Genomic DNA, 27,417 nt, shown 5'->3' with positions numbered 1-27,417 from the left:
CAAAGGTTCAAGATGTACTCATTAGTGTGTCTTTTCATGTCAGGGTATACCCTCCATCAACGATGATATCAGCACCAGTCATGTAGCAGCATGCATCGCTTGCCAGAAAGACATAAACCTATATCTCGTGGTTAGCAAACGTAGACCGACCGTGTGACTACTGCAATCTGTCTTACGCCTTTGAGCTCAGATGTCTCAGCCATTCGCTTGCCGGGAATCATCTCCATCCACTTATCGAAGCGTTCTTTTGGTTGAACATACAACACTTAATCCAGGTCAGCACTAGTTCCGGAATTAGATGAGGGCAAGCCATGCACTCACTCTCCGTTTCAATAAAGCCCGGAGACACGCTGTTGACCCTTGCGAAGTCTACCCATTCTACCGCGAGGCTCTTTGCCAGGTGTACGGCGGCTGCCTTTGAAGAGTTGTAGGCAGCCTGTCGCTGGGGAATGTTGACCAGTGTCGCACTGACTGACGCAGTAATGATGAGGTTGCCACGCCCCTGTTGCTTGAAGACCTTCCCGGCAGCCTGCGCCGTCCACATGACACCATCAAGGTTGACACTATTGTTGTCTTTCCATGTCTCCTCAGTGTACTCAAGGCTGGGAATATCAGCGCAGACGCCAGAGTTTGCAATCATGACATCAAGGTGCCCAAAGTCTTGAACAATCTGATCAACCGTGGCGGCAATTGAGGCTCGAGACCGAACGTCGCTCTGGTAAGCGCGAATGTTCACACCTGTGTCCTTGGCAATTTGGCTGGCGATCTCAACGGCATCTTTGCTGGTCGCGTAGATCAGAGCTACATCTGCCCCGGCTTCGGCGAGGCCCCGAACGATCTCGAGGCCAATGCCTCTGGCGCCTCCCGTAACGGCTGCGACCTTGCCTTTCAGCGAGAACTGCGAAAGGACAGGTGCACCGGGATTGGGTGGCTTGTACAGCGGCATGGCGGATGATGTGTGATTGGGACGCGTTCAAATAATGAGTTCAAGTACCGCACTTAAGAAGCAATAGTCAGTTGATACTCGGGCAGGGAGCAGCGAATGCGAGTTCATCGGACATTAGCCTAGGAGGGGTAATTGAGGGGTTGGAGAACTGCGCCAAGATGGCTGAAGTAATCATGCATGGGGATAGGGCGAGAGGGTTCCTCGAGACTGGATAACTATTACTCAGGTGGAAATTAAGTAAGTCGCTCAGTCATTTCTCTTTGAATGATTTGATTGTGGTTGTTCTTTTTCTCTATTCACTCCTTGCTTGAAAGACAACCTATTGTGTTTGACATTCCTCTACTGGGAATTCTCTACTTAAAGCGGTAGTCCACCTACTTGACTTCATACCCTGTGTCGAGAAAGAAACGAGGTCACAGGCTGGGTGATCTGATGGAATGAGCTATCATAATCAAAGAGACTACCCCAGAGTCGGCTTCGCCGGTGCTCGGCTTGTCAGCCATTTCTGGAGAGCATGGATAACCCTCCGGTCTAGTCCGCGGCCCGCGGCGCATCAAGGAAGGGCCCAGGAGTGCACACTGCCGTTACCCGTCGTAAACGCGACGCTGAGTTCCCACAAGCGCCGGGATGGTAACGACCGACCGTTGTATTAGATATCTATTGCGGAATCGCAACTGTTCGCGACTTAACGCCCCGAGGATTACTGTCGATCGTCATCAGGTGACACTAACGCTTTTCCATCCCCGACTTAAGGACGCTAGAAAGGCTTCATTTACTCTGTGGGGAAGCGGGTACCTTAGATCAGATTGGGGTAGGTCTCGTGGAGTGACCGTATGCACCCCAAAGATGATGGTTCCATTTCCAGATCCGAGCCCCGGCCAACGCCATGAATACGATGTTTCATTGCAGATCCCATGCGGCAGGTCCTCTCTTAAAAGCGACAGTCTGCCGGCTTCGCTAACTTGAAGCGTCCTAGCCACCATCGTCTCTATTGGCGCGCAAGTCTATCATCGTGCGGTTGAGTTGCCGCCGTATTTTGGACTTCGCGACTCTTGAAAGTATTTAAGGCGACGATTGGAATGTCTAACATCGAATCGCTTCAAGATCCGAGCGCTGCACGTCTTCAAAGCTAGGGCGTCTGAGTCTCTTGTTCCACATTCATCATGGGCATCTCAAGCTTCCTCCTCCTCGGCCTCGGGGGCGCCTCTCTGGCCGCGAGTCAGTCTTTCCAGTCGACGCCCGTCATGGGATGGAATTCGTACAACCAGGTCGCCTGCAGCCCGACCAATGCCGGTATCACAGCCGCCATCAATTCTATGGCTGACCGAGGCTTCGTCACCGCGGGCTACAAGTACTTCCAGGTCGACTGCGGTTGGGCATCCAGAGACGGCCAGCGAAATGCTACATCGGGCGCGTTGAAGATCGATGCCACCGCGTTTCCTCAGGGGCTCAAGCCCTTGAGCGATCTCGCGAGGTCCAAAGGCATGAAATGGACCATGTACTCTGATGCCGGCGTGCGCATGTGTGACACCCAGGTCCCGAGTCCTGTCGCGGGCTCACTCGGCCACGAAGCCGCCGACGCCGACTTTTTCAAGACACTCAACACAGAGTATCTTAAGTGTGAGTTATACAAGATATAATTGTCGAGTTTGCCTCTAGTGCTACGCGGCATGCGCTGACTATGATCTGCTCTCAGATGACAACTGCTATGTGGACGGTCCCAACTCATCGCAGAATGCGCCCAAAGACCCGCGAACCGATTTTGTATCGCGTTTCACCGTCATGTGGAAAGAACTTCAACGAGTCGGCATTCCGGGCATGCTGATCTGCCAATGGGGAACCCCCTATTCGGCTTCCAGCGGCCTCCAAGGGCCCGCACAATGGGCGAAGGGCATCTCGACCTCGTTCCGACTGTCAGACGACATTGCCACGGGCTGGAGCAACGTTTACCGAATCTACAACCAAGCTATTCACATTGTCAAGTCCGGCATCGTCGGGCCGGGCAACATCGCTGATGCTGACCTTCTCGAAGTCGGCAACACTGGCATGACTTTTGACGAGCAAGCCACTCACTTTGCGTCCTGGGCCATGCTCAAGTCTGCGCTCATGATCTCCACCAATCTTGCCGCTCTCTCTGATCAGGCCGTTGCCGTCTTGCAAAACAAGGATCTTATCGCCATCAACCAGGACTCAGCCGTCAAGCCCATCAAGCTAGTTCAGCGCTGGACAGGAAATCGCGACCTCTGGGCCGGTGACCTCGCCAACGGAGATGTCGCCGTCCTTGTCGTCGACCTGAGCAATGCGGCCCGCACGCTGACTGTCCAGCTCGCCGATCTCGGCATCACCTCCGCCACGGTCAAGGACCTCTGGACGTCAAAGTCGGTCACCAACGCCAACAGCTACTCTGCGCAAGTCAACGCTCACGGTTCCCTCGCACTTCGTCTCTCCAACATCCAGCGCTCAACCGCCGCCGGCGCGAAGTACAACTACGTCTCCGTCGCCACCGGCTCGCTGTCATCCGGCGCGAACCTGCAGTCCTGCTCCGGCTGCACGTCCTCTAACAAGGTCGGCAACCTCGGCGGCTCCTCCAACGGCCGCGTTGTGCTGTCCAACGTCTCGACATCAAAGGCCGGCACGCAGACCGTCCTGTTCGACTACATCAACGGTGACGTCGGGTACCTGGGAGGCAGCAACAACGAGAGGCTGGCGTCCATCAGTGTCAACGGGGGCGCCGGGCAGACGGTCAGCTTTCCTCTCAGCGGGTACAACTGGTCCGCAGATGTTTTCAAGGGATACGCAGTTGAGTTGACAGGTTTCACCGCCGGCGGCGCCAACACCATTAGCATTTCGGGCGTGGGAAGTGCTTGGGCACCGGACTTTGACCGGGTAGGCTTAGCTGCGTAGACGTTGCATGCACAAGAATCAAAGTCGTGAAGAATTTGCATAATGTTTGCCGTTCATGATCAATGGTCCCCTTGCCACGCTACAGTCAAAAGCATTGTGTCTAATTCACAAGTGCATGTCAAGACTTAGAAGAGGAAATGGGATTCACCAATCTGATGATTGGAATACCTGGCTTATGCATGAACCAAATTCCTTCGCAATGCATTGTCAGACATATTAATTGCCTCTAAGCCATTGGCCCTTATCTCCCTATTCTCCTGCCTAGAGTAGTTTCCAATTCTCAACATCCAGAGCTGCAAGGTCACCACCACACAATGTCGCATGATGATTGTAATGAACAACTTCGACTCCCAAATCCTCAAGTTGTCCGAAGAAAGGGGATGGAGCTCGACGGTTGCAAGCGATGTGCAGGGTTCGGAATTCCGGAAGATCACCACGTCGTATCCTTGTAATCAATCGCTCTATTGTGTGGTACTCACGTCGAATCGTGTGGTCCATCGGACTTCTAATGGCCCAGTTGCACCCTGGCAAAAATAAAGTACGCAGTGAAATCGGCAATGAATCGAAAAACGCCCCTGTTCGGACGGCCTCGCGTGGAAAGGGCGTGGAATGGTCGCGACAGAGGGCGCGGTTGAAATCTAATCGCAAAGTATCCAGACGGGTGAGTTGTTGCAACAAATCCAGGCCGTCCCACTCCCACGATGGATGCTCAATAGACATAGTACCTATATCAATGCTCAGTCGTAGCCGTTTGAGAGTAGGTGCGAAAGGCTGTAATGATTCTAGCAAACTAGCTCTCCGGCTGGGGTGCTGCGGCATGATAATCTGAATCTCTTCCAGAATTCTGCAGACCCTGCAAATCGACTTATAGTGGTCCACGAACGATTGTGTGCTACGCGGGCTTCCACCAATTTTTAGACTCGTAAGGTTTGCGAACAGATTATCAAGACTGAGGCCTAGAGGAGACTTGATTGGAATGAAGTCGAAGAGAGCGAGAGAGGTCAGGTTTGGCGCGAGTTGAAGCGCGCACGAGTATTCAATGGTGTCGTGGAGGAACTCCGGCCCTCCTCCTCCTAGAGAATCCGGTTTGCCAAGGGTCAAGTGTACTAGATTTTTGAATCGGGTGCGTGGGTTTTGTGGCGATGTAACTGTTGATAAGCTCTCAGCAACCACGAGGTTCTTTAAAACTTCACCCGACCATTGTACTGGCAGCTTTACGTGCTTCGCCCGAGTCGTGTGTGCCAGCAACATAGTCGCCAAGAATGACTGGACTTCGTTGCCTGTGACAATCCACTCTGGCAGATTCGTCGTATCCTCATCGCGGGGAAACTCAATTCCAAGCTGTTTGCTTCTTTTTTTCAGTAGCATCGTCGCTTCTTGATATCCACGCAGGGTTTCATAAGAGAAGCTGTCTATACAAACAGATTCCACAAGTTCTCCAAGGTCAGGGCACTCAACGAGAGACCTGAGAAACAGCGGTAAAGTTTTCGTCGCCCTATAGTGTCGGAACAGAAACATCTGGCCAACTGCCCGCCATGCTGGGCCAACGAGACAGAAAGTCCAAAGATTTCTCCGGGCGATCAATTCCAGACCCTTCTGCCATTCTGCTAGGTCTGAAGATTCATAGCCGGATTCGAGATGAGGAGCTATTCGAAGTAGAATCTCAACGGGTAAGTGTAAGCTTTTATGTCCGGTTCGAGCGCCCAACATGCCACTTGTATGACTATATTCGTGGGACATATTTGCTTCTGTTGGTCCGGGTGTGGCAAAGTTCTCAAGTCCACTGTGCTTTCCAAAGCTAGGGGACAAAAAAGTGTGCTTGGTAGTTCAAGCTGGGAAGAGTTCCTTGGACACTTGTCGTTGAATTTTTGCAGGAAGAAAGTGCTTGCCGTGGATTATTGAAGAAAATAAGGCAGACGGTGGCCAAGCAATACCAATATTGTGTCGTATCTCCGTTATCCAACAGACACAGGGGGTGTTGGGGCGGTAGGGGGTCCATTCATCATCATTTCATGACTTTGACTGTGACATCTTACATTTCATGATACCTTGCGGTCAACTAAATGGAGATAAGGATGCCCCTTACACACATCACTGCCATGGGCGAGTGAATTATTCCGAGCAGAGGTTTACTACCGCTGTCATTCAATTTTTCTATTCTCTTCTGGAGTTGATCTGTCAATAGTCTCACAGCAATCAGGAGTAAATGAGTTTTCCGACATCTTATCTGAATCAAAGGATGTAGGCTTTCCGCCATCATCACTAGGAAAAGGTAGAAGTAACTAGTCAAAACTGAGGTAGCCTATGTCAACCAAGCCAAAGTCTCATTCAAGCCATTCGTGCATCCAAGACTGCGTATCTAGCAAGTGAACAGGCTTGGGCCGGGAATCGTGTAGGACTCAACCGGGGGCCAATCTAGAAACGTCCTTGTCAGCTAAAATGTGCTTCATGGATGCCAAAGGGAAAATTCTGGAAGACGTACAGATGTTGATCGTAACTCCAGGGTCGGTACCCTATAGATAATGAGTAGTTAGTAACCATACTCGAGAGTTGAGAAATTCAATATTTGGAAGCACAACTGCTAACCTTGTACGCGCCAGGCAAGCTGACAGTCGAGGGAGTCTTGGTGCCAGTGCCTCCAACAACGTTGATCTGAGCACATTCCATGTAGAACTGGGCACCCGGGTAGCTGCCAGCACCGTGCAGGGCAATCATTTCCGCGCGAAGGAGATACTGGCCAGGAGCGATACACTCTGGAATCTTGATGCTGTGGCGTCCCTGGCCGTTGATGACCTTTTCGGTTCCCCAAACGCCACCGCTGTAGCCGTCTTGCTGAATCTTGAACCAGCCATCTCCGACGCCCGAATCGGTAGTAGCGTCGCTGACCTTCTTCAGATACGCGATGGTCGGGCCCTTGTGACTGCTGTCCATGACATCCGCGGGCGCAGAGCCGGTAGAGCTGAGCATGTAACGCCAGATAGCGGTAACGTTCTGCCCGGCCTGAACGGTGATGACCTTGGAAGTAGGCGTCGTGGGGTTCGGGGCGCCGTTGCATGCGAGAGAGCTGGAGGTAACATCTTCGATAGGGCCATTGTAGGAGGGAACGCGAACGCCGTTGCCGACGCCCTGGTTCGTGCCGCCCACCTCGAGTGACGAGAAAATGGTGTGGGCACTGGCCATACTGGCCGTCAGAAGAGGAATAAGAACCTTCATTGCAGGTTTGGGTTAGGCGTTTCTTGGTCAGAAAATGGCTGGATGAAAGAATGAATATGTGCTCAAACGCGCTCGGCTTGATTAGGGCAGTGGTCAAGTAGAGATGAAGCAACGAACTCGAGGGGTATATATAGGAGTTCCTTCCCTTCATTTATCCATCAAATGCTGACATCGCGAGTGTTCTTTTCTTCTCGGAGGGTTTCCCGTTCAAGGCGAGTTGGACCAGCTGACAAGAAGCCAAGACTGCCATGCCGGCGACACACCGGCCGTGATGTTGCTACATTACGACAAATAGGCGAATCGTCTGGCTTTATGAGGTCGGGAGGATCATCAGCCAGGGCTCCGGGTGGATCGACGGAGGATGATGGTCCGGATTCCACAGCGATGTTGGTCGGAACCGGTACCGAGATTCCCGTTCGCCGTGACCCAAGGCTCTGGGCGTTCATTTAATTGAGGTACTCTAATTTGTGCTTCTCTAATCGTCCTTCTCTGCAAGTGACATGTCTTCACCTGGCTCCCGGCTCTGCGTCTCTTTATGCATGCGAAGATCGTCTGAGAGGACGTTGTCAACAGTCAACTGCCTAAATCAGCAGGGCATGCGCAGCGATTGATTACCCTATAGCATCGATATTTCCCACCCAGCCCGACGAATGAATGATACATGTGATAGGCAAATTTTGAGACGTCGACAGACTCTACATGCTCTTCTAAAATGCCGCGTTTGCGACGTGAATCAATAAATGACCTCTAACTTCACTTCAGACCGGCTCAGTCACCATTAAAACCAAAGCCCCCAGATTATCGGAACAATTTCTGCTCACTTATCCTATGAACTTATATTCCGGCAAGCACCCGCTCCTGCAATTAGCATTTTCAGTTGACTCTCGACATTAAACCCACATTAGATGTCGTGGTCACGAACTACCTATGCATATCTATCACACAATACCGGGCCTCTTCAGCCTTGCCATATGTGAACAGGGGCTCTCAAATGTTAAAATTGATTAAACACGTAATTACTTCTGCGGAAAAAGTGTTGTTCTTCGGTTTCCGCGACGGATGCGCATTGACGTTTCGGCATGCCGTGGTCTTCCATGTCTTTGAATAATGATCATGGTGAGTCGACAATTGAGAGAAAAGCAAGTTCACTGTCAGGATGAGGGTAAAGGTGGACGACAGGAAACACGAGCGTCGGGCGTCAAACCTATGGAGCTTCGAGAGGGCAGATAGCATGAGGAAGTCGTCTGTAGCCGTATTGAGAAGGAAAAGGAAAAAGCTACCTTGCCATGCACTATTTAATATTCCTGCAATTGCAGAGTCGATGCGACTTGTATTCATTGCACGCATAAGATCAATTTTACCCAGTAAAGGTATCCGCGCAGATCGGACTCAATTAAAGAACGATACAGTCACCCGAAGTCATAAGTTTTAGAGGTTGCTTAGGTCATCTTTGAGGCCCGGATTTGATCTTGCTGCCATGCAAAAACGATCGTCTGATGCTCACTAGGGCAAGCCACAAGGAAGAAAAAGCTAGATCGATCAACGTCACTAACTGGAATTTTTCGACTCTTCCTTCCCGGGTGGCTTGCTTAGTAGATCCACTAACTCGCTGGTTCCTGCACTAGACCACGCAAAGAGTCCTCGAAGCCCTGGCAGGGTGGGTATTTTGACTGGGTGATGCGGTGTTAGTACGATCGATGATTACTGTTTTTTTGACAGAAATTCTCGGCCGATCTCCCGGCATCTGTGCCCAGATGAATATGGACTTTTGCTAGCAAAACCAGTCCATGAGATGGCCGCGTTGGCAAATAGATTATTCAATGCATGGCGGCGAACGAGAACTTAACTATTATGTCACCCTTCATACGATGCCAACAGCTTTAGGTCACGTTACTTGCAAGCTTGGCACTAGACATGCGTTACGTAACACCACTTCCCCCTTTTCTTCAGATTGTCGTCTTGGCAAGCCAAGTGAGATTCCCAACTTCCTAACCGTGGATAGTGGAGCACCTCTTTATCCAAAGAAGCTTTACCAAGGCGTTGCATCTTGCAGCGCCTAGAAACAACTCTTCCGAGCCTCCGCATCGAGCCTCTTAAGAAGGGAAAATGGAGTCTTGATCATGACTACTTCCATCACCATCATCCCCTCGAGAAGTGACGAGGCAGAACTTCCCAGCTTCACATTGTTTGCACACGAAAAGAGCCACGAGTCCTGTGGATACCTGGCAGATTTGCTCCCCGCTTCTCCCCATAAAACCAGGTTCACTGAAGGTGAACCGTTGGACCGTAGAGCCTCACGCGAAAAGAGGAGGTCAATGCCCTCGCAGTCTACCAATCATCCTGCCTGAAACCAAGCAGCCGCTGCCAACGAGAATGGGCTCGCGGCAGTGCAAGCTTTAGTGCCGAGGAGAGTCACGGGAGGATTGTGTAGATCCGACAATCCAGTCCGCGGTGTGCGCGGGAGCTCTCACCGGGGGAAAAACCGAGCGGGCCTCCGGGACAAAGGTATCCACTGTTTGTGACGTGACGATCGAAATGAATCGGACCTTTAGCCAAACCGAGCGAGCTGAATTACAAAACACAGCGCGGTGTCTTCGACTGTCCGCTCCAAGTCCTTCCAAACTTCCAAGGCTATTCAACAACGGGTTAATTCAACGGTTGTGTCTCAGTTAAGACCGCTACAAAAAGCAAATTGCGGCCCGGTGAGAGGCGTGCCCTAGCTACGTACCTAGTATCAGGTAGGTAGGTAAAGATAGAAACCAACGAACACGAGATAGCACATGCATTTTTCTTTGTGTTCCCCAACAGCTTTAACTGGAGGGTGCCAAATGCACCTCTCGGCGGCATGCCTGCTTTAGTGGCGAGTCGAGTCCTCGAAGCGAGAAGAGAGATAGAGAGAGAGAGACTGCGAGAGGTCTGGCCTGGGCCGGCCGGACGAGTCTGCGCCCCTTTCCCGAACCCACTTGGGTCGGGTGGAGGGTCGCAGTTTGGCAACCAAGAATTTCGACAAAAACTCCTGATTTGTTTGCCATGCGAACCCACTTACCGCGTGGGAGGTTGCATTGTGCAGTCCCATCGAGAATTTCGATAAAACTCCTGGGTGTTTACCATTGCGCCAGTGGTCCATTTGCCTCCGTTTCTCTCTTCCCTTCCCCGTTGCGCGCGTAGTATCTTCTTTGCGAGTTTCCGGCCACCACATTCTTTTGATCAACAACTTTCCCACCACTTCCACTCTTTTAACTTAGACTTATTCGTAAAGTTTAAGATCAGCAAACATCGATCCAGTTGATTATCATAATCGTTATTCAACGTCCGCTCTTTATACCTAATTTACAGCTATTACTACCTCTGTAAATCTATATCAAGTCCATCATAATGGCCGTCCGAACCGCCGAAGTAGCCGCCCCTGCCGTCACCACCGCACCGACCGGCACTCCCGTGCCCGTCGCGACGGTGGCACTCACGACGACCTTCACGCCGCCCGCAGAATGTACCGAGAACCACTTGACCATGTTGGTCGGCGCCCTCGAGAAGATCTGGATTAACGAGCCCGTACCTCTACCCAACTCGACCCTCTCATCCTGCCACCCCACGCAATGGGTTAACGGCTACTCATCCGCCCTCTCCGCCTCCAGCTCCATCGCACCCTTCATGAGCCCTCTTGTTTGCCCGAGCGGATACAGCACAGAGAGCAGCACCTGGTCAAGCGGATACATTGCCTGCTGCGCTTCGTAAGTTCTCCTAGCCCTACGATCTGAGCCAAGAATAGCCAAGGTTATGTCCAAGATGCTAATTCTACCTGACAGCGGCTTCACCTTCGCTGCACCCGCCAAGACCGCCGACGCCGATCGCCCGGCTTACGGCGGCACATGTTACAGCAACTTCGACCTCAGCCAGACCGCTACCGTCACCGTCTACAACCCTGAGGAACTCTCCACCACAATCGCCTGGGTTGCGACAACAACGCCCGCACAAGCCTACGCTCACCCCATCGACGGTATTGCAGCAGACTACACACCGGGCGCCTCCACCTCAGGTTCATCCGGATCAACAAAAACTAACAGCGCCGGTGTGGCTGTCGAGACGGACGAGAACGCGGCGCCTAGATTGGGAGGTAACTCAAGGGCAGCATTCATTGTTGGGTTCTTGCTCGCGAGTGTGATGATGTGGTAGATTCCCCCCAACTTGCCATTTCAGGCTGCCGGTTGTGATCAGCGACTGCAACCATTATGTTACGACTTAAGATTCTGCTTCTTCAACTACCGGATTATCGAGGGAAAACGGCACTTCGCCAGGTCATGTCATTTTGCAATATTACGAAAGAATATTCTTTGGGTCTACCTTACCTCTCTAGTAGCCTTTTATACTACATAATTTTCAACCAAGCTCTGCGTAGCTTATCCTCGTCATCGCGTGGGATTATGGGCCAAAATCACCTGGCACCAGCTCGTATACATGCCCTGCCCGAGTTTCCTTTGTTTGAAGTGGCTGAACATGGAGGAATGTGTCAATGATTTGAAAAGTACGCTGAGTGCGACTAAGTAGGTTTCGACGAGTGCGGTGTCCCACATTCTGCTACGTCAATTCGACCAACTAGTGTTAAGGTACATGTACAGTTGCCTCAAGCCTTGAAGATATGGTAGTTCGGTATCCAGATTCAGAAACCTTCAATCTGGGTGAGGCATCGCCCGATTCAAAGCTCGTCTCTTACCGTATCACGATGGTCATCAAGCGCTTCTTTCAGATTCTCATCCGTCCCTGCCATCTTGTGCAAGTCCGCCCATCTTTCATCTTCGTCTTCATCGTCAATCAGAACCGCCAACCTGCTGACGAATTTGATGAGGGTTTTTTGGTCCGTGTTGAGCCAGGCTGCCTTCGTCAATAAATCAGCATTCGTTCTCGCAACGTCAACGAGACACTTAAGCTCTTTGGCGCTAGGAACATAGATAACTTACTTCGGCGTTTTGTATCACGGCCCGCCTGGACTCATACATCTTTTTTGTTTCTTGCGTCACCTTAAAAGTACCCCGAACGCCGAAGATCTTGCACAGCGCCATCCGAGCATGTTCCCGCTCCTCTTCTGTGTCCAACGATGCGTCGAGAAATGGCTTGAACTTAGATGTAACATAGGTAAAATTGGTCGCCTCGACGAAGTTGGCCCATGTCGCCTGCGTCTCGTTGAGGGGCTCCATCTCGTCATGAAACCTGTTGAAAGCTAGCTGCAATTTGTCGCCGGCGTCTTCCCACCCTGCTTCTTGCAATCGAATCTGGAAGTTTCAATGGTGGTAAGTCACAGGTACAAGACGAAATGTATATATACCTTCTATCTGAAGTTGCCGAGTTTCTTTTAGTCGGCATGTGGGATAGACTTACTTCAATCACATCGCGCGTACTAGCATACTTGTATAGGTCCATCCATTGGATGTCCTTCGCTTCTCGCCTCAATACAGTCCCATAAGCTGTATCAAAAACAGCCTTTGCTATTTCAATGTCGCTGAAGGAGTTTGAGAAGGCTGTGCCATTTTCATTGGACATTGAGGACTCGTTCCAAGGCATGTACATGTAAAAAGCCTGGTAAAGGTGGAACAGAATATTGAACAAAAGGGAGAAGACATGCTTGAAGACAAAGCCACTGGTCCCCATGGTGAAGTTGCGGAGATTCTGTACTAGGATCGAATTCTACCAAGCGACTTTCAATTGGAATAGAAAAGGTAAGGTCAAGAAGCTGATCGAAGGCAGGATTTCAGCGCAAACATGACGGACGTTGTAACACTTAAGTACTTGTTATGAGCAGTGTCAAGCAGAGCAAACCACCTCTTTCCTTCTTGGCTTCTGAGGTTTTGGGGCGTCAAATTGATAGAAACTAGCCCTATTCTCACGCCCACTCGAACCAACAAACGTCCACTTTTCTGCAGCATCCCAGCAAGGCAGCGCCTCTCATGAGGCACATCCGTCAGATACAGTTAGCTCAAGGCCCCCCTGCAATCATCACAGGAAAGATTCACGCCTTGTCATTGGCCCGCACACCTTCGTAGGATTTCCATCCTGGCCTCTTCAGGTACGTAACCGTTAGGAAGGCAAGCGGGATTGATGCGGTTTGTGGGCAGTAGGCTGGAAACGGGCATATGAAGCCTCTCTGGTCGGGCACATAAGTCGCATGCAAGGACGTACCTTAGGCTCAATGTGACACCTCATGGCTCAAGGAGGTTGTCTGCCATGGACCGCTACCTTGGCGTAGGACTCGGAGACAACCGACAACAGATGGCCCTTTCCAACTTTCGGTGAGAGACATTCGATATACACCATCGGAAAGAGCAGCAGCAAAACGATATTACTTGGACTCACCTTTCAACTGGGTTCAGCATCGTACATGTAGCGCAGATAATGATCACTGCATGTACCTAAGCAACACAACGTTGTAGGCTCTCGTCATTCAAGGTGGGCGGATAACATGAAGTAGAACTTTGTTTGATTTCCTCATTGATAGTGAATGCTACTCCCGATTTTTCAGATCTTCTCCCTCAAGCCTCACCACCTATCATGATACACGTCCCATCAGCGATGTTCTTGATCTGCCAGCATCAAGATATCCGGATGCAGAAGCTGGAGCAATGGACGTGGCTGTGCCTCAGTTTGACGCCTCACCACGCTTGGCAGGAACCTCACAAACGGAACTTCGGTTGAATGCCTAGTTCTTACGCCCAGGACGAGTTGCTTGGGAGAACGCACCAACAGACGACATGCCTCGAACGGATGCAATAAAGATGTAACTTCACGGGTCTTCACCTCTCATAGTACGGAGAGCCATATGCTTCAGAGGCTATACCCAGATTGAATTTCCCTTCTGACCTTCACTCTTCATCATGCACTTTCTAGTCAAGTGCAGACAGGATAGTGAGGTAATTTTTGGAGTTTCACCCACCAAAGGTGACTCAACACTCGAGGAACCTCGGATTCGTACACCAAGTAAGAGCCGCCTGTGTCATCCCGCAGTTGGAAATATACGGGCCCGGAACCCGGTAGCGCAACGCTGTGACCCGGCCCGGATCAGAGGCTCCTGCGTCGACTGCACTAACCCCCACCTCGAATGCGGGGAAACTTGGAGCCTTACCATGCACAGATTTTGCGGGGAGCAAATGGGCAGGTCTCGAATGAGGTCAGCGGTGAGTAGTGCAGAGATATCCTTCCTCCACCCTGTACCTGAAGCAGGCTTTTACATGGAGTATCACTATTACGCTTAACGCGACTCGCTGATCCAGAAAGAATCCGTTACCGCCAACAACAAGATAGATCTCTTCTATCGCTTTCATGTCGGTAGAAGACTCCTCGCCATGCTCCCCGCGTGCCAACTCCACCACACGACCACGCAAGATTTGGAGCCCTGACGAAGATGTGACATTAAAGACGCTCGTTGCTCGCTACGGAGACGCACGAGGTCCCCAGGGGCATTGGAAAGATATTGCCACTGCACTTCAAGACCGCACTGCCAAGGTTACACCCACTCCACCTTCCAGAGGCAAAATGGCTATGAGGGCTGACAGACCACAAGGACTGTCGGAAGCGATGGTTTCATTCTCTTGATCCGTCCATCAAAAAGGGTCGGTGGACAGCTGAAGAAGATCAGATTCTCTTGTCGGCTTATGCTCGAATGGGCCCTGCATGGCACGACATCGGTATGCTAGAATCCTGTGATACCCATGTATTATCTCACTCACTGATACCGGTCTCTTTGCTTGCGAAGCCCTCCTGATACCTGGGAGGAAGGATGACCAATGTTCGAAAAGATACATGGATATCTTGAGTCCAAAAGTCAAAGACCGCCTTAGTGGATGGTCGCCACAAGAAGATGAAGTTCTACGAGAAGGTGTTCGGACGCTGGGTCACCGGTGGTCTGCTTTATCGGCAAAGCTGCCAGGTCGGCCACCTCTCACCTGTCGTAACAGATGGCGAGCACTTTCAAAAACATCCAAAAGGCCTCTGACTACAGGAACACCCTCCCCACGGTCGCCTGCCACAAGGAAGCGTGGCGATGCCACGGCATTTGATGCACCCGAACCCTCCTCAAACTCGCTCCTAGTAGCAACTGAAGCTGATGCCGACATCAGAAACGTCATCGATATCAATGGTATAGTCACATCTATGGTGGAAATGAGCACCGGGCTAGATACGGACGACTTTCGCTTCGTCGGCGATGCAGTGTCTTACAATTCAATCCTACACCAGTCCCAACTCAGCTCAAATCTTCCGCCAAGCTTGGATCTTGGCCACCTATCCGAGCCGCTGCACCAGTCTCTGAGGGAACCCACCTCAAACAGTCACAACAGCACTCCTAAAGAATGGAGATCGAACAAACTTGATACAGAGATACCGCAAACAAATCAGTCTTCTGCAGTGCGCAACTTAGAGACATCGTTCTCGGTTCCAAATATCACTTTGGAGACCCCAGCTCTCTCACCAGATCCAATCTGCTCAAGGATATCCCCATCTCAGTACCTCTACGCCTTCTCTGATGGCAACCTGCCAAGTCAGCCGACGGGTCCTCCTATAGATGTAGAACCACCACAACAAGTTGTACACCACCACCATCATTATCACCACCACTACCATCATCATCACCATCATTATCATGAGACGGAAGAGAACTTGAATGGTTCTTTGAGGCAATTAGAGATAGAAGCAGAGACAAAATCTCTTCAGTCTTAAATTCGACTTTTGGTCAGCCATCTCCTGCGAAGAGGGATGGACAACACGTAGTGTGTCTAGCAATGAAACATGTGAATATGCGTTATTTCGAAAGTAATGTTTTCTTCTAGTAACCGATTGTAATTCGACCTAATGAATAAACAAAATTGCGTCTAAGTGAATGGGGAACGCATGATAAATCTTACGTAGAAAGCAATGCAAACAAAGTATGAAACCCATGTTCATTCACACCATATGAGTTCCTCGTCAATTTCTCAAGAACAATTGGGTAAGAACGAAGATCATCAAGCTGCATATCTCGAGGGCTCTTGGAAATTCGGCTGTGGTTCTTGGCTGCACTACCATAGAGCTCAAGCGCCATCGTGGGATGGAGGACCAAGTACCATCCTATGCGCTGAAAACTCCAACCCTAGCTCTACAACTAGAGTCTCCAGGTGCGCCATTCTTGTTGCATGCTTTTCTAAAATCGCAATTGTTGATGGCTTTGACGACCCAGAAGTAGTTATCGTAGTGGTTACACTCGGCATATCCGTTGTCGTAAATATATGGGTCGTTACCACATACGGTAAGCGTGGCGTCGCTATTTGGTGTTCCATCAGCGTTGGTGCAGTGACAGTACTTGTACGTATCACAAGCTTAACTGGCCAGAACCAAGGCTAGAACTGAGAAGACGACTGATGGCTTCATGATGCATGAATATGTGTTGCTGGATATGTTAGCTACAAGCCCATATGATTAGGGTATATTTGGGATTGAGACTGAATATACCGTCAACTGGATCTTGTGTGATATGCTTCTTTTGATGAGCGGTGCTATGTTGGAAAGGGCTCTTCAAGTCTAAATGGCTTCATAACCACCATAAACTGAGATTCTGGGAACAACATTCTTATACAGTTGAACTCGCTGGGACTGGCGTCTGTGGAGAGCGCGGGGTTCTTATCGGTGTGACCGATCCTGCGATGTGAGTGTCACAATCTAAGTTGAGTTCCTGTAGTGTATTCGTGTTGCGAAACCTCAGAGAGGTGTCCACCACCTTGTCTTTCACCTGGCAAAGCCATCCATTAGAAATGGAAACAGACAAGAAAACGTCCGTTTAAACAGGAATCGGAAAGATTTGAACTTTAACTCGAAAATGGGCAGTCATCGGAATCCTCTTTCCCGAACTAGCTAGAATAGGCGAAGAATAGAATGCACGGTGGCTCCATCAGTCGATTATGGTTACTGGAGGATCCACTATCACCTTCATACACCTTTACCTCTTTCTCTAAAAACTAAGAGCAAAAAGATCTCTTATCCATAATTAAAACCAATAAACCATGCGTCGCCCATTCGAACACTTGCAATCGCGGGCTACGGTGGGCAGGTAAATAAGTGCCATACAAAGAAACCAGTGGGACAAAATCCAAAAACATACAACACCAGGTATTCGCTGATCGTCACCGACTCAACTACTAATCCGGCCCTCATTGGCTTGTCTATGGGAGAGCGGACGGGATCCCGAATTTTCCAGTGGGTATGGTCGTATGTGCTTGGATAGGAAACGCAGCCCGGTCATGTTCCAAGTCATTTGAGTTTGGGTGTCGGCTTCTGTGCCTGATGCAGGGTTGGGCTTCACACGCTCATGACCTTCGGCGAACGATTGCTCGAGTACCTTAATTAGACAGAAAGGTCAACTTTGGGGGCGTAGTGAAGTTGGCTCAGTACCCACGATGTGCAGGGTTAGTTGAGGTTATTATCTCCAGCCGCGGCGTCAGTCACCCCAGCTAGCTTCGTCAAGTTGATTGAGGACATGATGAGTGTCGAATCGAGTAGGTTCTTGACAACTTGTGCGACACCAATGGTGGGATAGATGAATTTGGCCGGGGAATGGGGAGATTGCCTGACAGCGGAAGTCAACACACGGGAGTAAAATTACCTAGGCCAGGGTTTGCAGAGAACCCGGTTTGGTTTTTGATTCATGCTGGTGTCGAGTGATACTGTTTCAAACATAAATCAACTTATGTGGCGTTGAGATAGCAAGCTCCACACGTAAGCAGTGCAAAATGACATGGTGACATCTTACACCAAGTTAATACGAAATTCTGCGGATGCGTGCATAGCTATCACCTGCCCCGTCACGAGTCTCATTGAAACACTATGGGACTCGGGCCACGGCGTATCATTCAAGCTGAACAGTGTCGAATACCATGGGCTTACAAACAGCTGAGAGTATTGTAGTTATAGCCTAAGCGAAGCTGATCCAAAAGCAGCGGTGTTACGCATGGAATGAAAGAGAATCCTAAACCATCGTGATACGGGAAATACCGAAGGAACAGCTGCTAAATATTCACAAAGCTATAGAGAAGACGCAACTCTATTTTCACGATGTTTTACGACCCCTAACCGAAGTTGACTTGTCGAATGTATTCTGACATAGTTCAATCTGTAATATAATGATACCTAAAGAGCCACTTATACATCAAACCAACTGAAATGCGCTCGCATTCCACCCGTAAGCCTTTAGCAATCTCCGGGCAAGTATTACAGGCGTTCGAACAGAGATTTCCGACTTGTAGGGGTGTTTGATAGTAAGCGGCAGCTCTGCAGTTGCCTCGTCTGCAGTGAAGGAAGTACAGATCCCGTATATAGACCTCGACGAGAACCCGATTCATTCCAGCGAGTACTCTAAATCTTCCCATATGATCCGCTTCCCGGGTTTGGAGTTCCCAAAGAGCTTCGTGAAGGTTTCAAACGCAAGCGAGTCGACTGGAATCGAGAGATAGAATCCGGTCTTGTCTAGTTCAGTAGCATCCTTGTTGCTCCGAATGATATCATAGAGCTTCATAGGCTCAGTCGGGTCTTTAGCGTTCTCCTCTGCCCAAATTCGGCGGAGCCTAATGGCCTCCTCCCTAGTCTTGGGCGCTTCGATTGGTAGAGGTATCCAATCCATCTTCCCTTTGACCTTGGCGTCTTCGTGCTGCTCGCCAAAGTAGGACCCGCAGTCATCCCATATATCACTGTACAGGTCGATCATATTAGCACCTGCCTTAGCAACAAGAAATTCGTCGAGACACTTCAAAGCCCCTTCTGTTTTGCCTCGCTCTTTGAGCTTGATAATGGGAACGGCAAACTCGCTCAGGCCGAGATCCTTCTTGAGTTCGGTGGTTTCAGCTTCAAGTTCCTGGGTCCGGATAATGAACATCTGGTCCTGCGAGAAAGAGACGGCATCGGGATAGCCTTGGTCGCATTCTCTATTAAATTGACGATGATTGCGAGGCTTCCCAGCGAGTCGACCACTTTCCCAGAGAACTTCTCACGTTCGACGGGTATCATTTGGTACAATCTCCCAGCTTCTTGAGACACGATTGTGGCTCAGCACTTCGATCAAACAACGATTCTTGATTTGTTGTACTGCTAGAAATACAAAACCTGGAGACCGTAACTATCGCCCCAGGTCAGGCCCTAATTCTTTCTATCGTAGATATAGGATGAAACTTGTACAACAGCGATATCCCATGTCATGAGTATGGATACTATGTGAGATTCAAGTTGAGAAATGTCTCGTGGGTATCTAAACCGCCTCATATTTAAACCAAGTCACCTTTCGTTGAGACAATTCATGTTGAACTAAGTATTTTACCATCATTGTGTATTCAGAACTCAACAACATCCTTGTCGGGCTCACCATAGAGAATCTTCCCATCGCGAACCCATTGAAATAGGCAAGATCCACACGGACTTCTGCTTCCAAATGAGTTAAGCTTAACCAATTCAATTCTCCGAGTAGTCTCATCATAAAGAACATCAAATGACAATCACTGGTCTTTAAGTAGACTGTCCATGGGATCCTTTAGTTCCAATATTTCTATGATGGAATCTCTGATGATCCGTGATCCTTCATAAATGATCTCAATATGCTGGACTTGTTCGAGGCCAGAGCGTTTGGAAAACTTCCATGGCTTGTGCCAATGATACTGACTGGTTGCCGTGATCCTACATTCTTTGGTCGGCAGAAACCCCGGTCCTCCCGCTCAGCTGTCATTCGTATATCGAATGGCAAGAAGAAAAGCTCGATCGACCTCTGACTTTTTTCGCATACCTCGAGAGCAGCTTGGAAATGGCCGGAGATGACAATGCGAAGAATAAACTTGTCGATGGTATGTAAGAACTTTCTGTCTGGAATGATTTGGGCTCCAGCTTTGGGCGAACAGTCATCAAGGCGGACGAATAAGCCTCCAGGCAAGAAACGGAGATGAGAGAAAGCGGGAGCTATCTCGTCGGCCAAGTGTTCCGCAAGTGTTAGGTTAACACGGCCGATCTGAAATGAAGCATTGCATGCTTAGAGCAAGAGTCGTGTTTGTGAATCAGTGAGTGAGACTTGCTGTACTGCGGAAGGCGACAGGTCGCGCGATTGGAGGATAAGTGTTAACCATCTTTTATCTGAGCAAGGCGAGTTGGATGATTTTCGCAGATCGGGGGCGTCAATATCGGAGTAGAATGACGTGTTCAATTGTGTTGGGTGTCCTGAAGAGATGTCGGCCTGGACTTGCGCGTAGTCGACGACTTTCTAAACCCACTTCATCACGGCGGATTACGTCGCGGCAGGGCGATTTGGCGGGAGTTCAGTATTAGGTATCGTTTTTGAGGCGTATCTACAATCTTCCAAGACTAACTTGAAGACTGGTACACTGCCCTCGAGGATTGTCAAAAACAGCAGAAGAGATGTGTCAGGCCGGAACAAGAAGAATTGGAAGCGGAATGGAATGATGTGACAACGGCCATTCAATAGTTTTTCATCTTTTTCCGCAAATATGTTGGAGATAAGGATCCTATCCACTGCGGTGGGAGCAAACAATGATAGCGTATTCCTACAAATGGGCGCTCGACTGTCATCGGAGATACTATGGGGTGCATATCGCGCAAAGAACTTGTTTCCTCGGACAAATCCTCATCACAAGGTTTGTTGTCCACAGACCTCGGCATCGAGATATTAGCCCCTCTAGTGAATGAGACAGAGATGAAGATGACATTCTCTGGCGAGAGTTCTTTGTTTCAGCTCTTTCTGATGATCTGTTGAACACATGGGCGATAGACAGTAGGAACACTGGTCTTCATGGGCTGCAACCCGTAGCATTATCGGATCGCTATGTTGTCCCCCTTCCTCTTTATTTGTGAGAATTGTGGAAGAAGAATTGTAGAAGAGTGATATGCAAGTCACGTAAGCCAATGCTCTCCAGTTCGGACAGATGGAGTTGCCTAAGTTTTCTACTACTTTACATCGCATCTTCAACGTCAAGGGGCGGAAAACATCAGTTTGATAGCTCATCGATGAGGCAACAGTTCAAATTCGGGTTGTGTTCGTGGAAGCACTTGAGGAGCTCTTGACTGCGGAAAAACCTAGGGGGAAACCTGAAGTCACGCGCTGCTCCTGAGTCGCGCCAGGAGCAGGGCATGTTCAGGTCATCAACTTGACAAATATTTAGGGGTTGAGTGGTTCCACTCGCTTCTTCGGTGCACCCCTTTACAAACTCTAAAAGCCAGAAACTCTTGGGTTCAGCCCCTGATGCTTGAGAAGAATGCCGTTCAAGGTTCGAGAATGCAATCTACATCGAACTTCCTCATACGCCGCAGCCGCTGACGCACCAAATGACCAGAGTTTGTGCCGACTATAATTCGAATTTAGCACGGACTTCTATAAATGCGGTCCAATTTCTCGAATTACTGAACCAGAGAACTTTGATATTTTTCACATCTTCAAGTCACATTACGTCTCTTCTTAACAGATACTCGACAGCATCATACCCCGCGAAACCTTAGTTCAAAATGCAATTGCCAACCATTCTCTCAGTGATTCTTTCCATGGCTCTTGTTGGTCAGGCAGCTGCCCAGAAGTCCTACTGCAGAGCCTTTGCCAACAATAACGTAAGCTTATGGGTACCCTAGAAAATGATTCAACTTTCTAACATTCCCGACAGCTCTCAAACGCTGCGTGCAGAGGCATCGAGGGAGTTTGCACGACGGCTTGTCCGCGTGAGGTAAGTGATTTGCTCACCTGAGAAGATGCACAGTAAAGTTGTCGCGTAACATGTGCTGACATGAAGGAAAGTGCGGAGCTGGTTTTGTGCTTCAGAGTGTGAACGAGGCTGAAGGCAAGTGTGGCTGTTTCTGCAAGAAATAGAGACCCGAGTAGGACCCATAACATGGATTTGGTTTTCATCGATTCATACGATACAAATACGTAGTACAAGCATAGCAAAAATACATTGTTGAAATTCCCTCCTTCGAGGCCTGTCCCATTCAAGGCGGACCGTCTGATGGCTCTTCCTACAAACTCAGCTCACAACGCCGTGTCATCATATCTCATAGAGAAGCACCAACATCAACCAAAACCTTGACTTGGTTGTCCTTATCCGTGATCAATGCCTTGATACCATGTTCTACAAGATCGTCCAAAGGAATCTTCCTCGTGATCATGGAGGCAGGCTTGAGGGCTCCTAACGACCTATAAGTAAGTAGCGGTTCGTGTAAACGGAATATTCGAGACTCCTTACCTGTTTTCAAGTTCTCAATCACGGCCTGATAATCCTTCTTCTGATATCCAAGTACAGACTTATACGAGCTTTCTCTCCACGTTACCCAATTTGGGTTGAAGGGAATTTCCTTCTCCCAGATCGCAACATTGATGACCGTGCCGCGTGTCTTGACGGCCATGCACGCAGCTTTGACACTATTCCAAGTGTTAGCAAAAGAACTGCAAGAAAAATAGACGGACTACACACCTAGCCGGTACACCTGCGCAGTCAAGTGTGACATCAGCGCCAATACCACCAGTAATCTTCATCACCTCCTCCATAACATCTTGGCTCTTGGGATCAATGATGTGTGCTGCTCCAAACTCCTTTGCGAAATTTTGCCTGGCGGTGGCAATCTCCGCTACCATGATATTCGAAACCCCCTTCGCCTTCAAACACAGTACAGCGGCCAGCCCGATCGGACCGCCTCCCATCACCAAAACATTGGATTCTGACGTGACGGTAGTGGCAGAGACGGCATGCCAAGCTACCGAAAGCGGCTCCACCAAGGCGCCCAGCTCGAGAGGAATGCCCTCGGGCAAAGGGAAGACCTGATCCGCGGGCACCGACACCGCCTCGCTCAGGCCACCACCCCAGCCGCTCAGTCCGATGAATCCGCCTGTGTGGCACGCATTCTCGGCACCAGCCTTGCAAGCAGCACACTTACCGCAGTAGATCGTAGGCTGCACGGCGCAAGGGAGGCCGATTTTGAAATGCTCCTGCTTGACTTCTGAGCCTATCTCCTTGATGATGCCAGAGAATTCATGGCCGAGCGTCACGGGGATCTGGTCGCCTGTGACCGGATGTCTCGAGGCGGGGCAGAAGTTAGGGCCGCCGAGGTATTCATGGAGATCAGTCCCGCAGATACCGACGAATGCCGGGGCAATCTGGAGAAAGGTGAAGTCCGTGTCAGTGTCAAGTCTGAACTCCAAAAGTAATGTTACAGTCCCTCCATCTTCCCCGCGCGGGGTAGATGCCGGGCGGACTATGTACTTAGGAGGATACACTGGGGAAATTTCACTTTGATCTGATTAGGGCCACATGGTGGCTCTGGAACCTGTTCGATCCTGATATCTTCCTTGCCGTAATATCTTGCAGCTCTCATGGTGGTAGGTGTAAGTGTTGCTATCGAGTTTTGTTCGGAAAGAATTATTACTTATGGTAGTCAAAGTGATGGGTGGGAACATGAAGCGGAAGCTTGAAGATGGAGAGTCGCACTTATGTAGTTGGAGGCTGGACGAACGGAAGCCCGGTAAGTGACGACGTACTGTGCTTTCTCCTCTTGTGGCGTTACTTTGTCGTCCCAAAGTTCCCGGTACCGAAAGTGTGTCGGTATCACTGCGGAAATAATGTCAGTCGGGTCGTCGTATGATCACCAACTGCATTGAGCGCTTCCCAATGCCCCGCACTGTCAGGCCACGTGCTTAGTGGCTGCCATCAGGGATTCTTTCTTGTTTGAGGTCTTGCTGGGAGACTAGGCACGTCGTGAGGAATACGATATCCGACTGATGCGTGCTTTATGGATGCATGTCCATATATCATCATAGCTAGCATAAGTTTCCTTATTTGATTCACCTTACCACCCAATGTGGAGCGGGATCCTTGCTAACCATGCCGGCCTTAAAGCGACGCTTGAGGTGCAACAACTTGGGTAAATTTGAACTCAAGCACTGCACGAGACCTTAAATAACTTCAGGACCTCACTTCATCTCTCTGCCTATAAGGTCGATTGTGGCGCGCCCGCAAGGAACTATCAAGTCTGGAATTGAAACTACAACCGGGTGCGAGGAGAAACGATGCCAAGTCGACGATTGGGGGACAACAGTCACGATCAGGTGTAAGATCCAGGCTTGAGATCCGTTGTTACCCTGAGGTTTATCATTCTGGATGATGAGTTAGGCACCCTTCAATATCAAATTCCTAGAAACAATCCATCATTATGATAAGTCTTTCCCTGTTACTTCCTCGCTGTGCTCGAAATCAAGGGTATCTTTAGCCGCTCCTGGCCTATCCACTAACATCGCTACGTAAGCAACTACTTCAGGTACTTTAGTTATCCAATCTGCCCTACAAGAACAAGCCTCAGACTCCACCTAACGCCCAAGTGTTTCCGAGCTTGTTTCTGCTAAGGGCGATCTTGGAAATCTCCTTGACTGTGTGCATGCAGAAATCAGTATGTGATTGTGCAAAAATTCCAAGCGATGGATAATGCTGGGGATCAGAACACTTACAGTCTTTCCAGGTCATGGGGTCCTTGGTTTCATCAGCTGACTGCCTCCAGAGCCTCGCCATCCAGCTTGTTACCAACAGGTCCAACTCCTTGTGGTCCATAGGGAGTATGACATCCAACTGGGGCATGCTTAATAGTTTCTTTTCCTTGTCTCTCTTTGCGACTGACTCAATAGCGACAACTTCTCCCTTCATGTTTTTCCAGTGGATCTCATCTTGGTGCTTCATCTGGTGCACCGCGCTATCGCCGGCCTTGAAGTGATCTTTTACCTTCCACCCAGAGACGCCGGGCATCAGGTAGACTTCCTTATATGTTCTCTTAGAGCTCATCTGACCCTGAATAACCGTGACATCGTTCAGCTGCATACTGAAGCTTTCGAGTCCCTTGAGTGGGTCCTGTGTGAAGTCGTAGATGTGGTCCAATCTGGTTCTCACTTTGTCGCTGCCAGCTTCTGAAGAGACTCTGTAAACCACTTTTTGAACTCCATACACCAATGACTTTGCGTCAGTCACAACGTTGCTCAGCTCATAGAGCGCGCGAGGTGGTGAGGTATGGGCGAAGATTGTCGTTTTATCCAGGAACAAGGTTGGTGTTTCTCCACAGCTGAGCTGTGCCCTTGAGTCGCTGACGGTGTTGTCATAAGTTGGCGGTTCCACGTCAACATCAAGCATGGAGGGTTTTGTTGTCATTTTGAGCGATGTGTGTGAGTTGCGATTGCTGGTTGGGTTGTTTTGGTTGTCGCTAGTATGGTGCAGTCCCAGCTGTGACTGAAAAACGAAGTTAAGAGGTGAATGCTGTGTAGTCAAAGACTTCGTGTTGGGCGTGCCTCGGCGTGGGGTGTATCACCCTCAAATAAGGCACTCATGCGCTCCTCCTTTCTCTCCACTGCAAGCGATTGTAACATATTCGCCAACGTAAGGAACAACCATAAGTGGCTGAGCAGAGCTCGGAATGAGGCCACGCCCAGCTCAGGTGTTGTCACACGCTGCAGCCAAGGAGAACGGTGCGCCCTGTGATAAGGGGTCTTGTTCTGGAAGCTGACTAGGCACCTAAATTCGGGCTCTAAAATGGGCCATGATTTACAGGCCTTTTAGGTCATTGGCGGTGTCGTCGCGAAGGATGTGCAACCTTGTCTCGGAGAAGCCTTGATGGAGTCGGTTAGTAAGGCAGAGCGGCACAGCCACTGCTGCTGCGGCGCCGTGTGCTCCAACTAAAGGCTTAGGAGAGATTATGTTCGGCTCCGAGGACGGATATGTTACGTCACACACATTGCATTGTGGTGTAGGTAGCTGAACGTTTCCTCTTGTCAGAAGGCGATGTTTCCCTTCGATGAGAGACCTGAAATTTTGGATCGCATCCCTGTGCAGATCTCAACTGTAAAGCCGCCGGAAGGGCCTGTGATCTTCACCGGCGCGAAGAGAGGCTGCCCCTTCACGCAACGACGTATAGGTAGCTCATGAGCTTCACCAAATTCATGAAGATGCATGCCCTGTATAAATCGTATCACTCATTTTCCATGAAAATCCCCTTCGCCTAGACCTTCAGAGTCCATTTAAGTTGATTGCGTGGTACGGAGGATGAATGAAGGAGACAAGTCTTGTGCCTAGGTGATCCTCTGAGCGCATTACATAAGAAATCTCTCCGCTCTGACAATGGCTGTTGTTTGGACTGATGGAGCATGAGGACCCAGGAGGACATCCAAATATACATCTCCTGAGGAGCTCCCCAAAACGATCAGGTGTGAACATGCCATATGACATGTAAATTGTGATAAACTGCTGGCTCACCCATTCTCAATCTACGTGACCGTTTTCATCCGGGGTCTCTCGCTAGCTATTCCGCCACTGGGGGAAGCATGGGCCATCTGTGAAACAAGCGTGACGAAAGACGACGAAAATGTACACCTGCATCCTTTGTTGAATTCTGACCTCACCAACTTCGCTATCCCCAGACGGTTCAACCACAAGTATCAAATGCTACAGAAAATCATCACCAAGTCGCCGCTGAGATTGCTCACTCCGACATCAAGACGCGTGTCGGCCGCGTCGGGTAAAACAAACGCGCTCAATCTCTCAACGCGTCTCAGTACCGTCTCGCCACACACCGCAACTTCCAAGACGACCGCTCGTAAAGATACAGTAGAAACGAAATCGCCCGCCAATGCCAATGCACAGTCGGAAAAGAGGAAGAAGACTATAGCAGAGCAGGATGAGGAGCTGCGATTGAAGCTCGAGGGCATCTCAGGAGACGGCGGCGCATCTGGGGTTGAGTACGAAGGCGGAAAGGCCGAAGGATTGAAAAGAGGTGTCAAAGAAAACATGTTCCGGGTCATATAATCTCACCAAACACTTCCATGGCAGAATGTCGGAATACCGGAAAGCTACCCCCTGGGGTCCATTAGTTTCGCCTCCCTAGCTTCAACTGACCAGCGTGCGGTTCATGCCGGCAGCCGACAAAATGAAGCTGTCAGTGCTTCCGTTGCGATTGAGCAGCCTCAAGCATGCGTCTTTGCCTCACTTTACTTTCTTTGGGCAGTCGAAGCAGGTTAAGGTACGATGGAATGAATACCGTCACAAGAAAATTACTCCTATCTTACTACTTGCTAAGGAGCTGTCAATTTGTCGTGTTGTTAATTCATGCATAAGTACTTACCTTGGGGAATCGAACTCCTCGTCACTGGTGGTTTTGTGGATATGTTGTATGTCTGAATGGCTCTCAAGTACTCAAATGCTTCATATTCAATGCTGACACACGAGCGTTGCACAGGATCGCCATAGTTTGCATCTTCTCAAAGAGTCTGAATCCACCCGGCCATCTAAATCTTAAACGTAGATGATATACTTAGCGTGAAATTGTTTCAAAGCCATGAA

General features: G+C 49.7%; 14 protein-coding genes across 14 annotated transcripts; 5 read left to right on the top strand and 9 right to left on the bottom strand.

Moving 5' to 3' along the window:
* Positions 1 to 34: 34 nt before the first annotated feature.
* On the bottom strand, positions 35 to 946 carry CTAM01_08293 (short chain dehydrogenase; the record flags this gene model as incomplete). Its single annotated transcript, XM_060524314.1, has 3 exons — positions 35 to 118; positions 177 to 265; positions 322 to 946. 3 exons carry the CDS (start codon positions 944 to 946, stop codon positions 35 to 37), a joined length of 798 nt encoding a protein of 265 aa, XP_060381157.1.
* A 1,163-nt stretch (positions 947 to 2,109) lies between these two features.
* Positions 2,110 to 3,850, top strand: CTAM01_08292 (uncharacterized protein; the record flags this gene model as incomplete). The annotated part of the gene is made up of 2 exons (XM_060524313.1): positions 2,110 to 2,566; positions 2,643 to 3,850. 2 exons carry the CDS (start codon positions 2,110 to 2,112, stop codon positions 3,848 to 3,850), a joined length of 1,665 nt encoding a protein of 554 aa, XP_060381156.1.
* A 261-nt stretch (positions 3,851 to 4,111) lies between these two features.
* CTAM01_08291 (uncharacterized protein) lies at positions 4,112 to 5,590 on the bottom strand (the record flags this gene model as incomplete). The annotated part of the gene is made up of 1 exon (XM_060524312.1): positions 4,112 to 5,590. One exon carries the CDS (start codon positions 5,588 to 5,590, stop codon positions 4,112 to 4,114), a length of 1,479 nt encoding a protein of 492 aa, XP_060381155.1.
* A 619-nt stretch (positions 5,591 to 6,209) lies between these two features.
* On the bottom strand, positions 6,210 to 7,063 carry CTAM01_08290 (glycosyl hydrolase family 61; the record flags this gene model as incomplete). Its single annotated transcript, XM_060524311.1, has 3 exons — positions 6,210 to 6,265; positions 6,333 to 6,363; positions 6,437 to 7,063. 3 exons carry the CDS (start codon positions 7,061 to 7,063, stop codon positions 6,210 to 6,212), a joined length of 714 nt encoding a protein of 237 aa, XP_060381154.1.
* A 987-nt stretch (positions 7,064 to 8,050) lies between these two features.
* CTAM01_08289 (uncharacterized protein) lies at positions 8,051 to 8,296 on the bottom strand (the record flags this gene model as incomplete). The annotated part of the gene is made up of 1 exon (XM_060524310.1): positions 8,051 to 8,296. The coding sequence occupies one exon, from the start codon at positions 8,294 to 8,296 to the stop codon at positions 8,051 to 8,053; it is 246 nt and encodes an 81-aa protein (XP_060381153.1).
* A 2,142-nt stretch (positions 8,297 to 10,438) lies between these two features.
* On the top strand, positions 10,439 to 11,236 carry CTAM01_08288 (uncharacterized protein; the record flags this gene model as incomplete). The annotated part of the gene is made up of 2 exons (XM_060524309.1): positions 10,439 to 10,794; positions 10,870 to 11,236. The coding sequence occupies 2 exons, from the start codon at positions 10,439 to 10,441 to the stop codon at positions 11,234 to 11,236; spliced, it is 723 nt and encodes a 240-aa protein (XP_060381152.1).
* A 520-nt stretch (positions 11,237 to 11,756) lies between these two features.
* On the bottom strand, positions 11,757 to 12,706 carry CTAM01_08287 (uncharacterized protein; the record flags this gene model as incomplete). The annotated part of the gene is made up of 3 exons (XM_060524308.1): positions 11,757 to 11,936; positions 12,019 to 12,330; positions 12,437 to 12,706. The coding sequence occupies 3 exons, from the start codon at positions 12,704 to 12,706 to the stop codon at positions 11,757 to 11,759; spliced, it is 762 nt and encodes a 253-aa protein (XP_060381151.1).
* A 1,665-nt stretch (positions 12,707 to 14,371) lies between these two features.
* Positions 14,372 to 15,573, top strand: CTAM01_08286 (uncharacterized protein; the record flags this gene model as incomplete). The annotated part of the gene is made up of 4 exons (XM_060524307.1): positions 14,372 to 14,554; positions 14,613 to 14,736; positions 14,874 to 15,416; positions 15,470 to 15,573. 4 exons carry the CDS (start codon positions 14,372 to 14,374, stop codon positions 15,571 to 15,573), a joined length of 954 nt encoding a protein of 317 aa, XP_060381150.1.
* A 543-nt stretch (positions 15,574 to 16,116) lies between these two features.
* CTAM01_08285 (uncharacterized protein) lies at positions 16,117 to 16,362 on the bottom strand (the record flags this gene model as incomplete). Its single annotated transcript, XM_060524306.1, has 1 exon — positions 16,117 to 16,362. The coding sequence occupies one exon, from the start codon at positions 16,360 to 16,362 to the stop codon at positions 16,117 to 16,119; it is 246 nt and encodes an 81-aa protein (XP_060381149.1).
* A 2,051-nt stretch (positions 16,363 to 18,413) lies between these two features.
* On the bottom strand, positions 18,414 to 18,947 carry CTAM01_08284 (uncharacterized protein; the record flags this gene model as incomplete). The annotated part of the gene is made up of 1 exon (XM_060524305.1): positions 18,414 to 18,947. The coding sequence occupies one exon, from the start codon at positions 18,945 to 18,947 to the stop codon at positions 18,414 to 18,416; it is 534 nt and encodes a 177-aa protein (XP_060381148.1).
* Positions 18,948 to 21,568: 2,621 nt separating this feature from the next.
* On the top strand, positions 21,569 to 21,923 carry CTAM01_08283 (uncharacterized protein; the record flags this gene model as incomplete). The annotated part of the gene is made up of 3 exons (XM_060524304.1): positions 21,569 to 21,667; positions 21,721 to 21,784; positions 21,847 to 21,923. 3 exons carry the CDS (start codon positions 21,569 to 21,571, stop codon positions 21,921 to 21,923), a joined length of 240 nt encoding a protein of 79 aa, XP_060381147.1.
* A 182-nt stretch (positions 21,924 to 22,105) lies between these two features.
* CTAM01_08282 (uncharacterized protein) lies at positions 22,106 to 23,422 on the bottom strand (the record flags this gene model as incomplete). Its single annotated transcript, XM_060524303.1, has 4 exons — positions 22,106 to 22,239; positions 22,297 to 22,472; positions 22,525 to 23,204; positions 23,339 to 23,422. The coding sequence occupies 4 exons, from the start codon at positions 23,420 to 23,422 to the stop codon at positions 22,106 to 22,108; spliced, it is 1,074 nt and encodes a 357-aa protein (XP_060381146.1).
* Positions 23,423 to 24,399: 977 nt separating this feature from the next.
* CTAM01_08281 (uncharacterized protein) lies at positions 24,400 to 25,236 on the bottom strand (the record flags this gene model as incomplete). Its single annotated transcript, XM_060524302.1, has 2 exons — positions 24,400 to 24,470; positions 24,549 to 25,236. The coding sequence occupies 2 exons, from the start codon at positions 25,234 to 25,236 to the stop codon at positions 24,400 to 24,402; spliced, it is 759 nt and encodes a 252-aa protein (XP_060381145.1).
* A 1,284-nt stretch (positions 25,237 to 26,520) lies between these two features.
* CTAM01_08280 (uncharacterized protein) lies at positions 26,521 to 26,883 on the top strand (the record flags this gene model as incomplete). Its single annotated transcript, XM_060524301.1, has 1 exon — positions 26,521 to 26,883. The coding sequence occupies one exon, from the start codon at positions 26,521 to 26,523 to the stop codon at positions 26,881 to 26,883; it is 363 nt and encodes a 120-aa protein (XP_060381144.1).
* Positions 26,884 to 27,417: the final 534 nt, after the last annotated feature.

Source organism: Colletotrichum tamarilloi (genome assembly GCF_030869305.1).
Source record: "Colletotrichum tamarilloi strain Tom-12 chromosome Unknown Scaffold_28.1, whole genome shotgun sequence".
Classification (NCBI taxonomy): Eukaryota; Fungi; Ascomycota; class Sordariomycetes; order Glomerellales; family Glomerellaceae; genus Colletotrichum; species Colletotrichum tamarilloi.
Note: the sequence above shows the minus strand (reverse complement) of the source record. Positions and strands in the feature narration are given on the sequence as shown.